We start from the raw sequence: 14637 nt of genomic DNA on the forward strand, positions 1-14637 counted from the left end.
CCAAGCAATTACCAGAATCTCAACTTGTTCGATGCCCAGTGTTGACACATCGACTAGAATGATTTAAAAACGACTTGGAAATTCAGATTAAAAGTAAAAAAAAAATATCTAACCTTGGAAAACATACTATATATACACGCAGAAAAATGTTGGATATAAAATATGAGAAAAAATTTACTTAACTTCTTTAATAAAAAAAATATTAAATATTTTAAAAAATATTTAATAATTTACAAGCTTGTATTCGATGGGGAAAAAGATTCCTCTTGCACAATGGACATACTCACTTCGCCGCCATTATGGTCATCATCTTGCTCAATCCTTTTTGCCGCGATTGCTTTCAAGAGGGCCTTTCCTTGTTCCTTTGTCTATAAATATTATAAAGTATAAATAAGAAAACTCTGTGCCTTTACTTGTGCCAACTTCTTTTGTCTTTTTTTAGAAGTCGTCTGTCAAAATCTTTGAATAAGAAGACTAAGGAAGGAGCATATCAAAAATCTTAGGTACACCGCGATGGGCCTCAAATATGGCCGACTTAAATTCCGGTTTATCAGTGTCGTTCTAATTTTATTTAAAAAATGTAAAACTATGATGTCGGGTAGACGTGGGGTAGACTCAATAATTTGTTGTTTTATTTTACGTTGTGAATAAATGTTGGTAGTTATTAAAATTGTTATAAAAATATATAATTCTAATAAAAATAGATAAGTTATAATAAGTATTTATTAACACAAACATCCGATACGCTACTGAAGCAGGTAAGTCAAATTAACGTATCTAAATTCTTTGACATCTAATCTTTGACAAGTAATAAATAAAAGCTAAAATGCAATGAGAAAAATATATAATTTAGTTAATTTAAGTGAATTTCATAAATGATCGGGTTTACTACACGTATGTATATTATATAGTCACTTACTAGCGAAAAGTTGTTCCATTATTTCACTCAATTTTTGCCGAGATCTACCGCACGCTACACAACCAACTATTTTAGAGTCTTTTTCGATAAATCGCGATAGTGTCACTGTTAATTTAAGTTCTGCCACAATTTCCATCTAGATTTACTACCTTTATACAACTATCAGTAGTAGAATAAATAATAAATAACATAAAATAAGCTCCGTAAAGACTGACAAATCCACAAAATTTCAAATCAAATTCAAATGTGTCAAATGAATCGTCAAACAGAACTGTCAAGGATCCCCACCCTAGAGAGCTTTTATGGTGGCTTTTCCGCCCACCATGCATGAATTCATGGATAGCATTATGCTCCTTCCTTAGTCTTCTTATTCAAAGGTCCAAATCATATTTTTACTGGATATATAGCGTATGATCGAAAAAAAAACTGCGTCAAAGAGGGCTGGGGAATAAAAATGGATGATAAAATTTTGGCAATGCCAATCACGACTTTATTTATTAAATATTGACGTAAAACTTCTCAAAATTAACACTATTATTTTATCGCAGATGTTTAAGTTCTGCAAACCTTAATCAAGCCTTAATCAAAGCACGTGTGTTTGAAATTTTGAGTGTGGCTTATCACGACAGGATTGGGCTAAACCTTAGGCAGATTTCTGAAATATAATACATATTTCCTTCGGACACATACCTAACCTAACCCTACCCGACCCATGAGAGCGACCCGAACAGTACAGGCATAATACACTTTTAAGGCTAACTAGTAGTAAGCGCTAATAAAAAAATAAAGAAGAGTACGGGCGAAGTAATGACGTCTAGGGCTTGACCTCGCCAAAATTATCATCGATTGTCATTCCCCAGCTGCCTTTGACGTCGTTTTTTTTCGATCATCGGTATTTTTCTAGCAACCTATCCAGTGAAAAAATAAATTTAACCCTACGTGCCAGTTTTTCTCATACCTCTTCGCATTCCATGCATTTGTAAGCATAGGTATTAGCATCGTCCAATTCTCCTTTCCTTAGGTAATAATTAGCAAGATACTGAAGAGCGTTATAGTATTCTATTTGGTCTTCCGGAATTTTATCTTCTCTGTCCTCTTCTCTTAGGCAGTATTCGATAAAGACCGCTGCCGCATTATCTGTTTCATTCAACTTATCATATAACCTAAAAGTTTTGCCAGATATGTTGATCATAGAATATCAAATTTAAAGCCCTAATCTTGTGTGGCAAGTATAAAAGACGACCATCTAGAAAACTGACGGCAGTTAAACGCTAGCTTATACCGTTTATTGAAAGAATTGGTAAGATACGCAATCTAATGAGCGAATTCGTGACAAGCCTGATTTTATTTCCCCTTGCGTCTCAAATGCTGTACGGTGGAGACACCAATCGTTCTGCGACCAACGCGTAAAACACTTATTTTCTCTAATTCGGCCAACGAAGGCATATCGAAGACGGTGTGGATATGAAAGTGACAGTGTTGCCATATTAAAATATGTAATATCTGTAATACGTTTGACAAAAATATATTTGGATGAAAAATCCGCGTTTATGTCTTAGAAATTTATTCGTGTTAAACGTAGAATAAAGGTTGTAATTCGGCGCGTCGGCGAAATTTTCGCATCGCGAAATATTCGTCGACTCAAAGTCTTCGCCTTCGGTGTATAATAAGGAGGAACAAACCGGCGCGAAAATTTCGCTTGGCGACAACGAAACTGCAACGAATTTGATTTATTTCGCGACCAGCCGCGTTTTCTATCGTTTTCGTTGCGAATCAAAGATGTCTGCCACTGAAAGATTATTAGAGTTTGCAAAGAAATATCCGATTTTATACGATATAACCATGAAGATTTCAAAAATATAATACAATAATATAATAAATAATTATTGTTAAGGGATCAAATTGGGCAAGAGATACATATTACAAATAGGTATTTAATTTTGACACATTAAAAAATATATTTTTTCATATACGTGTTTAAATTCACATCACTCAAATCTTGCAATGCTTGCAACGCATTTTTGACAAACTTCCTGTGAACTGATTTCAATAGAATTTGATATGCGTCTGTATGATCGGTGGTAGTTGTCTCTGGTGGTAGAGTAGTATTACGGGAGAAAATCAGCTTTGATAGAGTAGTATTACAATTTTTTTTAATTTACAAGCTTTTATAAAATGCAATAAAGAGTAAAAAAAGAATTTTTTATCATTTTAAGAGACGAAGTTTAATTATCAGAAAGACGAATTTTGTTAAAAAAATGTCCTATAAAAAAATTGGCGCCGGGAGGCACGTACAGCCGCCCATACTAAAATATGTTAATAAAAAGTTGGTAGGCAGTTCTTTTAGTTTCAATTATCTCAAAAACTGCGACTTTAACTGATTTTGATGTTATTACAAATTTTGTTGCAAATATTATTCCTAATCTTAAACTGAAAACCGCGTTTCGCTAGCTACTGTAATTTGAGTTACAATTTTTTAAAATTTTTAACTCCCTCCCGGATTAATCAGAAGTTCTGGCAACGCTATCTCCGGCAACCACTCACTCTGTCGACTGAAAGCAGAAGTACGGTCTGCTACAGTATTCTTTATCCGCTGCGCTGTAAACGAGTCGATCAGCGGCCAGCGGCGCAGAGCTAAACTAAATCTCGGAATTCTCGGACAGGCTGACGGTAATGTTGGTAATGCCAGCTACATCTCAAACAGGTTTTGCGCTACGAAATCGCCCATACGGTTGCGCATCTTATTTGTTCAACCAACGCTTATACACTCGAAATTTAATTTCATTTAAAAAAAAATAATAAAGATTTACATAACACAGGTAAATATTAAGTTGCTTAATATACAGGGTCGTCTGAACAGTATTCCGGAAACTTCAGCAGCATATTCTGCAGATAAAAATAAGTAAAAAAGTTCTTATCAATGTATGTCCTAAAATGCTTAGTTTCGGCGATACAGGGTGTAGAAGTTTCATTTTTATTTCGATTTTTTCCAAATAATTTCTGACGTAACGTCAATATTTGGATGAAATTTGGTGTCTGGGAGTTTTTTAATATATGAAATTCGATTTTGATGTCAATATGACTCCTACTTGTAGTGGGCGCCACCTACATATTTTTAACTGGTTTGAAGATTAATAACTTTTCGTCCGTATAAAACTACTAAGTAAAAAAATATACATTTACAACGTTTTTAATGTAAAAAAGATCTCTTAATAAAAATCGCTACGAGTAATAGTTCTCGAGATATTTGAAATCGAAATTATCAATACCTGTCATCATTGACATAAATTAAACATGTTGACTAAATAGTTAATAGACGGAAATCATAAATTTGAAATGTTTTTGTGTCAAATCATCAGTCATCATTTTTTCGAAGAAAATTTTATGATTAATTTAAAAAAATAAAAATTTCCCAAATTTATCATTTTAGTCAAATACTATCTACTCAACATGTTTATTTTTTGTGAATAATGACAGGTATTGACTATTTCCATTCTAAATATCTCGAGAAGGGTTGCTCGTAACGATTTTTACCAAGAGACATTTTTTACGTAAAAAAATACGAAAATGTGTATTTTTTCACTCGGCAGTTCTATACAGGTACGGACAAAAAGTTATTACTCTTTAAAACAGTTAAAACAAGGTTAAAACACATGTAGGTGGCGCCCTCTACAAATAGGATCATGACATCAAAATCAAATTTCTCATGTCAAAAAACTGTCAGACACCAATTTTCATCCAAATATTGACGTTACTTCAGAAATTATTTGGAAAAAATCGAAATAAAAATGAAACTTCTACACCCTGTATCTCCGTAACTAAGCATTTTAGGACATACATTTATAAGAAGTTTTTTACTTCCTTTTATCTACAGAATATGCTATCGAAGTTTCCGGAATACAGTTCGGACCACGCTGTATAAACCCCTAAAAGGATATACATACTTTGCTAATTTTGTCAACGCTGAACCTTCGATATCACCCATAGTACAAGCTTTATAATAACATTTTAGGGCGTTTTCAGTCCTGTCCAGTCTTTCGTACGTTTCTCCAAGGGCAATAATCATCCTGCTGTCATTCGGTTTCAACTGTTGAGCTTGCTTATAATAATACAAGCAATAAAACGGCATTTTTAGAATTTCGTACGTTTGTCCCAGGCCATACCAAGCCCTGTAATCTCGCGAATTTACCTCTAAAGATAGAAAATTATTTTTTCTTGAAGACAACTAACTACTTGAGAAATAGATTTACCAACAGCATATCTGTAACTCTGTATTGCAGCGTTAGTATTTTTCATTTCCATATACTCATGACCCATCAGGGTCCAAGCTGATAAGAACCCAGGATTTAATTTAAGGGCCCTTTTAAAATACAGAACGGCTTTGGCATGATCTGATCTTAAACTGTAATAGTTACCTAAAATAATTTAATTTTTAGATATCTATCATATTTATTTTATTACAACAAATTGTTTTTTGTTGTTCTTAAATATTTAAAGAAACGTGAGCGTAGACTCGCACTTGTGCGGTTTTTTATTCTCTTATTGAACAGACTATGTAGAGTTCACAAGTCTCTGCACCTTTTTTCTACTAATATTTTATTACGACTAAAGTATAAAGTAAAAATATAGCTGCTATCTCAGAGAAATAAGTAAACACAAACGCCCAAACGTATTGAAATCTATTTGTTTATCTTCAATTACTACATCATTATATTTGGCAATATTGCAAGATGTAAACAAACATTATAACGAAAAATATTTTGAAGCTCCTCTATATTTTCTAATTTCTCTGAGTTTCTTACCAATAACACAACATGTTTCCACCCTATATTTATCTGTGCTAGCTACTTTATGAGCTAGATCGGCTAAGTCAGTCTTTTTCTCAAGAACATACAGCAAATTCGAATATATATCTAAATTGTCCAAACGATAAGGATCAAATTCTAATATTTTCTTGAACATACCAATGGCTTCATCTAATTCTAAAAATATATAATAATCTCAAAAAATAGTATTAGATATTTAGAACATACAGGGTTGTTCACCGCATACGACACGGAGTATTGTAGCTAAACGACTAGATTTTTACAAATTGTAAATTTTGGGTTCGTTGAAGGACTATTAGAGCTACAATTTAAAAATATTTTTACAAGATACAGAGTGTCCCAAATAAATAAAAAATATCAAAGATGTATTTTTTTAAATGGAACACCCTATAAATTATTACATTTTTAGTTTCTACGATTAAAATAAAGGTAAATTTTATTAAGGTTTATTACACTTAAACCTTACCGTTTTTGAAATATTTTCAATTTTGTGAAATTGCAGTATAAATTTTAAAGCTTCATTTTTCCGAGGGTATCAAAGTTTTTAATACTAAATATTTACTGAAGTTTATTTATTGATCAGTTATTGTGCTGCAATAATAAAAACTTTACTACCTTTTACAGAGTGTCTAAAATTTTATTTTAAATAATTACTAGCTTTAAACGGCAATAACTTGTTTAATTTAAATATAACACCCTGTATATTTTATGAGAATCAGATGCACAATTTAATTGTCTATCAAATTGTATTATACCATTTTTTACCTATCTCTTCAAGTTTCCGTAGAAAATGAATTTTCTTGTAATTTAGAACTCATTTATCAATATACCCATGGAATACTGACATTTTAGATTATTTTTAAAGATGTACCAAATTTTTAAAGAGTACAGATACTAATATTGTCGATATAGTTCGTTTATTTCATTAAAAAATAAAAAAAACTGTTTAAATATTTGTTAAAGAGGACCAATTAATATGATTCCAGTATTCAAACTACATTAATTGACTGTTTGCGTTGATTAGTAATAATTGCTACAAATAATAAAAAACTGAATTATGTATGTGTATTAGACAGTGTGATAAAAAGTAACACCTTAACAATGATATTTAATTTTTTGACAAATGCTTATTTATAACAACAGAGACGTTCATTTTTATAACTTATTATTATATTGATTTCTGATTCAAATCCACATTTATTTAGAATAATTTTTTAACGAACACAAGTATGTAGTTAATTAGTATTTGGGCTGAAATACTGGTGGTATATTTAATTAATGGTATACTCTTTTATAAAGATTTAAATAGTTTTCTTTTTGCATACAAATGGGCTAGTAATATTATCGTTTTACTAAAAACGATAATATTACTAGCCTGTACATTTTGTACAGTTGTTGTTTTAAAAACAATCTAAAATGTCAATATTCCATGGGTATATTGATAAATGAGGTCTAAATTATAAGAAAATGTATTTTCTACGAAAACTTGAAGGAATAGGTAAGAAGTGGTATAATACAATTTGATAAACAATTAAATTGTGCATCTGATTCTCATAAAATATACAGGGTGTTCTATTTAAATTAAATAAGTTATTGCCGTTTAAAGCTAGTAATTATTTAAAATAAATTTTTAGACACTCTGTATAAGGTAGTATAATTTTTATTATTGCAACACAATAAATGATCAATAAATAAACTTCAGTAAATATTTAGTATTAAAAACTTTGATATCCTCGGAGAAATGGAGCGTTAAAATTTATACTGCAATTTCGCAAAATTGAAAATATTTCAAAAGCGGTAAGATTTAAGTGTAATAAACCTTAATCAAATTTACCTTTATTTTAATCGTAGAAACTAAAAATGCAATAATATACAGGGTGTTCCATTTAAAAAAATGCAACTTTGATATTTTTTATTTATTTGGGACACTCTGTATCTTGTAAAAATATTTTTAAATTGTAGCTGTAATGGTCCTTCAACGAACCCAAAACTTACAATTTGTAAAAATCTAATCGTTTAGCTACAATACTCCGTGTCGTATGTGGTGAACAACCCTGTATATGCTTTCGAACTTTGTGAAAAGTAAATTTGACTCCAAGATATTGAAAATGTGTAAAGAAAGCTGAATAGATATAAAATAAAAAATATTGAAATATGGTTTACCACTAATGTAACTTCATTTGGGAAAATTATAATAAGTTCTTACTGTTTATCTGTTTATTTTTAAATTTTTATTTTCTTAAAAGTGTGAAAAATCACACTACCTATTTTCTTTTGTTTTTAACTGACAGGGACCCTACTCAGATAATTAAAATAAACTTGTAAGAAGGCAATGGAAAATTTAACCCGACTAATAAACGAATTATTACGAAAATAAAAGTGCCATTTTTATCATGACCATACATATAATATATTAGAGTGCCTAACTATTTATAATCCGTTAAATTAAGAGGGGTTAAAGTTGAACCACCCGGTATACGTTACGCCAGAATTAATCAAAAAGTAGTTTTGTGATAAAGACTTAAAAAAATGTCAGAACAATCCAAAAAAAATTATCAAAAACTCGATTATTTGTTGATGTGTAGCAAGTTTCAAGCCAAACCCGATACGGTCTTACTCAAACTTACGCCATCCGTGCACTGTTTGTCCAAAGAAGAACAAAAATATTTCGTAAAAATCACAGAGGGAATATTTGGATACAACGAACAAATCAGAAACGAGTATCTTAAGTTTCTTTCAACCGATTACCACGTTACGCTGATACAACCATTTTTATGCGCCTTCATCAAAGAAACTATTTACCAGAATATAGCTTTGACCGATCTGACTTTACTAATATATGCCGTCCGAATGACTAAATGTTTAATGACAAATAATTATTTATGTTTAAAGCCTCATATTCACGAAATTCTACCGGCTATTCTCTCATGTGCACTAGCCAAAAAAATAAGCAAGTATTATTATGATAATCACTGGACGCTAAGAGATTTTGCAACATATATTGTAGCAACAATATGTGAAAAACATAATGATAACTTAAATAACATGAGACAAAGAGTAATTGAAGTTTATAAAAAAGGCATTAGAGATATGAATAAAACTCTAACAACGGCGTATGGCGCAATTAGAGGACTAAGCAGTCTAGGAGAAGATACAGTTAAAATACATTTAATACCAGAAATATCCATTATCAGTACAAAAATACAAAAAGCTCTTGAAACAAACTATCACAGTTTTTACCTAGATTATCAGAAACAGCAGATGAGTGAAGCTAAATATGTCAGAGATCTTATAGTCATGGTATGTTCACCTGTATTGTATGAAATCAGAAATGTTAATGATGGAGGATTTTTATATCTAAAAGATTTTGGCTGTCTAGGTAAAGCACTTTATATACAGGTAAAAAATATTGAAAGCCTAGAACAAGCTAAATTAAAGAAGACTCAGTATGTTGACCAGAGATCTACAAATAATACATTTATAAAACCCGGAAATATGTCTTAAAATTGTGACAAAAAACTTACTTAATGTTCTGTTTAAAATAATGTGATATATAAAATATAATTTAGGTATTTATTATAAACTTACTTCTCGTGTTATGATGTGCCAATGCTATTTGAGACATAATATAGGTACTATTTTCTAATCCTATGGAATATAAATGTTCATACATATCCAATGCCTCTTTATTGTTTAATTGTTCTAAATTTGTATGCGCTATAAAGAAAAACTTCATCCAATGATCTGGTAGTTGATTATAAGGATTTACATTTTTTTCATTAATCAATTTGCCTAATTCATACCATGCTCCCCATATTAGCGGCTCTTGCTGAATAGATTTTATAAAAATATCAATAGCCAAAGATTTCAAATCAAGTTTCTTTAATACTATGCCATACAAATAAGTACAATAACCATCCAGTTTATTATCATAAAAATCATTTTTGAACTCGGAACATAACTCCTTTAATGCATCATTTTGTGTAGGATCTGGTGGACAATTTACATCAGTCATATCATCAAGTTTTTTCTTTTCTATTGATAAATATCTAGCGTACAGGTACAAAAACCTGGGCTTTGATGATGAACAATTCCTAACAAAATGAGCACATCTATCATATTCCTTAATATTAAAGTAGGACTTTGCTATAAGATATTCAGCTTGTTCACTGCATGGGTCTTCTTGAATAAGAGATATCTCTTCTGCCGTAACATTCACATCACTTAATGCAAAATTTAATTCTGACAACCACTTAACACTTTGAAATAAGCCTCTTTCTGAACATTCATGAATAGCTTTAAGTAAATCTTGTTTCATTGTTTTGAAATCAAATTTAAAATCGTTTAGGCTCATTTTTAATTTGTTTTTAAACAGGTAATATGTAATAAACAAATACAATATTTTTTATTTTTCTTAATTAACTTTTCTTCTTGTTAAAACTTTAGTTTATAGCTACCATTTCTTCTTCTTATAAATTGATTGGCCTATACTAATGTGCTACGTGGCCAACTGAAAAAAATATTTTAAAATTTTTTATCATATATAAATTTTATATGATACAATTTGTAAATTTTTGTTTGAGTGAGTATAAAAATTCCTTAATTTTTAACTTTTCAACTTACTTATTAAAATCCTTAAAAACCGCTATACCCCGCTAGTATTAAAACGCACTTTCTTATATTTTTTTATATATTAAAAAAATAAAAATGCCCAAAATTTTTGATTGTCATTTAATGTCAATTAAAAAAAATAAGTAGATTAAACGAAGAATGTTTAAAGTTTTATATAAACCTAAATCTGTTGTTGTTACCCAAATATACTTGTTTTTGAAAAACCATTAATAAATCTATAAAAGGGGTGGGATACCAAAATCATCCTGACACGCGATTTAGGAATAATATTTTACTAGTTCACCCTCTTTGTACCAGTCACAGGTAGGAGTTTATTACAAGCTTGTTTTAAGTCTTTTAACTTGATAAATTTAGTATGGTAGACGTTAAGGACGATATGAACAACGACACAGAAAGCTATGGTGGAGCTAATGCTAGTGATCCAAAAAATGTTCAAGAACTAACTCAATATGTAAGCATAAATAGAACTTTAGTGACAAGTAAATACAAGAATGAATGTGTTGTTTTAGGTACAAAGTTTACTTCAAACGATACAGGATAAGTTTCAAAATATGTCTGATCAAATATTAACGCGTATTGATGAAATGGGCACCCGTATAGACGATTTGGAGAAAAATATCGGTGATTTAATGACTCAAGCTGGTGTAGAAGGCGCTGAGAAATAATCAGTAGTTCTCATTCCTTTTATTTAATCATGGAAGAATAGCGAAAATGTTTTTAATACACCCACTTAATTTTAATGTAAAAATATTTAGCACCATTAACATATAAGTAAGAAGTTAGTTCCCTATTTGATATTAAAAATAACCTATGTGGATCATTTTAATTAAAAATTGTTTATATTATATATTTATGTTATGTTCTATATTGCTTTAAAATGAACTGTCTGTATTATTTTAATTTTTTATAATTTAGAATAGAAAATTTCTTGTAGTTCTTACTGAGACATGAAAATGAAAGGCACTACTAACTAATTGTTATATTTAAGATTTATAGTAAGTGTATAAGTATGGTATGACAAAACTAAAAAAATTAAGTGAATATATAAATACAATTATTATTAAATAGTTTATTTAAGACCTAATGGGTATTTTAATTAATGGAAAAATTGTTGAATTCTAATATAATATTGTATTGTTAGTCCTAATTACAATGTTTTATATTACTTTTTCTAATGACTACAGGTGATTCTTTATCACTAGACAGCTTACTATCAGTATCTACAGAATCGTCATTATCCTCGACAATATCAGAAGAAGTATCTTCTTCTGAAGAGTCATCATCAGATTGTGAATGTTTTTTTTCATTTGATTTAATTGTTTTCTGTTTATTTATTTTTTCCTTGGATTGGTGTAACGCAGTTGTCGGTCTTCTTGAGCCAGATGCCGAAAATATGGATCCCAGAGATCCTAGCGACTGTGCAGACCTAAGTAATAATCCCCTTGATCCATCAGCTTTCTGTAATGATCCGGAAAGACGTAAAGACTTCTTAAATTCCTAGAGAATAACAGACCCTTCCAATTTACTCATTTTTATATAATTTAAAACATTTATATATATTTTATATTACAATAGTAAAATGATCAGTCATTTAAATTTATTATACTTTGAACTATGACAAATAAAATTTGTGCATATGTTATAACTGAATTTATAATTACCAAGTCCAGTTTATTTCTTGTTTCATTAAATTCCTTCATAAAAATGCGGCGAATAATAGAATAATTAAATATAGACTATTTTTAGTTAACCGAATCTTACCTCTAAATCAACATCCTCATTAATGTTGTTTACTTGCGTAAAAGAGCTTGTAAGAACTTCCAAAGCCTTCGCATGATACCCCAGTTCGATACTTATAAAGTTCAGTAAAATCGCCTTGATATCATGTAACTTTTGCTTTTCAAAAGTTGCGGATCTTTCTTCAATTGCGTGAACTGTTTTAGATAGTTCGCTAGTTGCTTTCAGGTAATCAGTTTCTGCTTGCTCCTATATAAGATTTAAAAAAAACTGTTAGTTTTTTAATCTAAATTAAATGGCAGACATACTATTAGTTGTCTATTTCTTGGATTTTTATCCCTTAATCTATCCAGTTGTCGTTTCCTTTGAATTTCTTTTTGTCTTGCGGCGAAAATATCTTTAACTTCTTCTTTAGCTTTCTTGCAAACATTATCGTATTTAGATAAAGCACCAGTAACTTAAAAAATTGAGTTATGGATTTAATTTGAAAAATATATTCTGCTTACTTTTTAACGTCAAAGCTTGCGTTCTAAGATCACCGTAATCACCTAAAGTCGATATAGAATCTGCAAAATTTTCTAAACCTAACGCTAAAGACTTATTTATAGACTCATTTGAAGAATAAGCAGTTGCTACCTGTGCTAATTCATCGCTTTTGTCTCTCAGTCTCGCTGCTTTTCTAGTATACTGACTGAAAACATCGCAAAGATCCGCTAAATGTTTCTCTGTCGTCTGTATACGCTCCTGCAAAAACTTTGCTTCTTCTTCACTAATAAAAAATATTAATAGTTCTTAAAAAAGCCAAGAATGGTTTAAAATATCTATAGGAAGGAGGAAAATACAAAAATCAATTTTTAGGCATTTCCACAGAAATCTATTGATATAAGTTTCAAAATTATATACATAACTGTATTAAATGTAAAAATATAATCTTGGAATAAAGGATAAAACCTAGTAAAAAAATAATTTACCTACTATTTTTAGGACGAAATGAATGCAACATATTTTTCACACAGTTTTGTTGCAATTGTCACATGCAATGAAATATATAAATGGATACAAACAATAAGTTGCCAGTAACAACCGTAGAAAAAATCAATATATGAACTTTACCATGCATGAAAATCATATTTATTATAAAAAAAATTAATGAGCCGATACAATAATTACATTTCTTATAAAAATACTTATATGAACAATTTTAAAATCATTATAAAGAAAAAATGAAGTCTAAATTAATGCTATTCAACAACGGCAAATGAAGTGCCAGTACAGGCAAAAGCATATTTAACTTTCTTGCTATTTAAGATTTGTGTTGGAATTTTCACATCTTTCTTATCACCAGTACCACAGCTACCGTGCTCATTCCATCCCCAGGAATAAAGCTTGTTATCCTTGGTTACTGCCAAATTATGTTCCGAGCCAAGGCTCAATTGATTAACATTGCTTAAAGTATCAAGCTTTTCAGGCTTAAAGAGTGCATTGGCTCTTCCCGATCCTAGCTGACCATAATTGTTTCTGCCCCAAATAAAAACATCTCCATTGTTTGCCAATGCTGCACTGTGTGTCCAGCCAGCATACACACTACTGAGACCCTCAAGGTGAAATGCCTCCAAAGGTATAAAACTAATAGCTACACTGGTATCGACACCAAGTTGACCATATTTGTTTTCACCCCAACTGAGGATTGTACCATTTTCCTTTAACGATACAGTGTGGTTCTGCCCACTGGCTACACTAATTACATCATATAAATCTGGAACTTTTGATATACTTAAGTAATTATCATCATCAAAATTATCACCCAATCCCAGTTGGCCTTTAGCACCAGTACCGGCTACCAAAAGACCACCATCTTTGGTAATCATAGCTGAATGCCGTAATCCACAACTAACTTGCTTGAAACCTGTAGCTAATTTCTGAGAAACTTGTAATCTTGAAGGAATCCCAGTGCAGGTAATGCTCTTTGAAAGGCCAAGTTGAGTATATTGATTGTTGCCCCATACAAACTGCTTTCCACATTCACACACAGCAGCACTGAAGTCCCAACCACATGATATTTGTACAACCTTAAACTCCTTCAAAATATCAATCTGAGTAAATGTTAAAGTATCATCAGACAGGCCCAACTGGCCCTTTGAGTTCCATCCACAGCAGTAAACAAACCCATTGGAAGTTAAAATTAACGTATGGCCACCTCCGCCGGCAATAGAAACAATCTCTTCTGCTTTCAAATCAGTTCCCCTCAGTTCAACTTTTTGTGGCTTAATTTCTGCATCAGATTTGTAGCCTATTCCTAACTGCCCATAGCTATTGGCGCCCTGAAGTAAACATTTTAGATATTTTATTAAAATTTCGTATTTAGACTTAAAATATAATGCAAAATACTCACCCAAGCATAAAGAGCCATGGTCAAAACAAATCTGAAGTTGTCTCTGAAACTGAAATCTGTCAATTCTAAACTGTGAAGTTAGACAATAGTTAGACAAAAACAATGCTGTCCTTGTCTAGGCGGCCATACTT

The 14637-nt window shown here is 30.7% G+C and overlaps 4 protein-coding genes across 4 annotated transcripts; 1 reads left to right on the forward strand and 3 right to left on the reverse strand.

The window, feature by feature from the left end:
* Positions 1 to 170: 170 nt before the first annotated feature.
* Positions 171 to 10170, reverse strand: LOC115881613 (cell division cycle protein 23 homolog). The gene is made up of 6 exons (XM_030899166.1): positions 9334 to 10170; positions 5722 to 5901; positions 5170 to 5334; positions 4864 to 5110; positions 1878 to 2082; positions 171 to 368 (listed from the first exon to the last, which is right to left on the reverse strand). The coding sequence occupies exons 1-6, from the start codon at positions 10097 to 10099 to the stop codon at positions 231 to 233; spliced, it is 1701 nt and encodes a 566-aa protein (XP_030755026.1). The 5' UTR covers positions 10100 to 10170; the 3' UTR covers positions 171 to 230.
* A 196-nt stretch (positions 10171 to 10366) lies between these two features.
* LOC115881649 (heat shock factor-binding protein 1) lies at positions 10367 to 11519 on the forward strand. Its single transcript, XM_030899219.1, has 3 exons — positions 10367 to 10680; positions 10732 to 10828; positions 10887 to 11519. Exons 2-3 carry the CDS (start codon positions 10733 to 10735, stop codon positions 11040 to 11042), a joined length of 252 nt encoding a protein of 83 aa, XP_030755079.1. The 5' UTR covers positions 10367 to 10680; position 10732; the 3' UTR covers positions 11043 to 11519.
* Positions 11507 to 13243, reverse strand: LOC115881554 (protein FAM92A). Its single transcript, XM_030899094.1, has 6 exons — positions 13228 to 13243; positions 12621 to 12905; positions 12423 to 12571; positions 12139 to 12363; positions 12039 to 12071; positions 11507 to 11874 (listed from the first exon to the last, which is right to left on the reverse strand). The coding sequence occupies exons 1-6, from the start codon at positions 13241 to 13243 to the stop codon at positions 11521 to 11523; spliced, it is 1062 nt and encodes a 353-aa protein (XP_030754954.1). The 3' UTR covers positions 11507 to 11520.
* Positions 12966 to 14537, reverse strand: LOC115881648 (secretion-regulating guanine nucleotide exchange factor). Its single transcript, XM_030899218.1, has 2 exons — positions 14507 to 14537; positions 12966 to 14435 (listed from the first exon to the last, which is right to left on the reverse strand). The coding sequence occupies exons 1-2, from the start codon at positions 14522 to 14524 to the stop codon at positions 13356 to 13358; spliced, it is 1098 nt and encodes a 365-aa protein (XP_030755078.1). The 5' UTR covers positions 14525 to 14537; the 3' UTR covers positions 12966 to 13355.
* Positions 14538 to 14637: the final 100 nt, after the last annotated feature.

This window comes from Sitophilus oryzae, unplaced genomic scaffold, assembly GCF_002938485.1.
Source record: "Sitophilus oryzae breed Bouriz unplaced genomic scaffold, Soryzae_2.0 scaffold_172_pilon_pilon, whole genome shotgun sequence".
NCBI lineage: Eukaryota > Metazoa > Arthropoda > Insecta > Coleoptera > Curculionidae > Sitophilus > Sitophilus oryzae.

Excerpts from the sequence above, each read along its gene's own strand:
- LOC115881613 (XM_030899166.1), bottom strand. The coding sequence starts at position 10,099 with ATGAGCCTAAACGATTTTAAATTTGATTTCAAAACAATGAAACAAGAT. Across the intron at positions 5,335-5,721 it reads GGAAACATGTTGTGTTATTG|GTAACTATTACAGTTTAAGA; the intron begins GTAAGAAACTCA and ends AAATTATTTTAG. Across the intron at positions 369-1,877 it reads AATGCATGGAATGCGAAGAG|ACAAAGGAACAAGGAAAGGC; the intron begins GTATGAGAAAAA and ends TAATATTTATAG.
- LOC115881649 (XM_030899219.1), top strand. The coding sequence starts at position 10,733 with ATGGTAGACGTTAAGGACGATATGAACAACGACACAGAAAGCTATGGT. Across the intron at positions 10,829-10,886 it reads TTCAAGAACTAACTCAATAT|GTACAAAGTTTACTTCAAAC; the intron begins GTAAGCATAAAT and ends GTGTTGTTTTAG.
- LOC115881554 (XM_030899094.1), bottom strand. Across the intron at positions 12,364-12,422 it reads CAAGAAATAGACAACTAATA|GAGCAAGCAGAAACTGATTA; the intron begins GTATGTCTGCCA and ends AATCTTATATAG. Across the intron at positions 12,072-12,138 it reads ATGAGGATGTTGATTTAGAG|GAATTTAATGAAACAAGAAA; the intron begins GTAAGATTCGGT and ends ATTTTTATGAAG.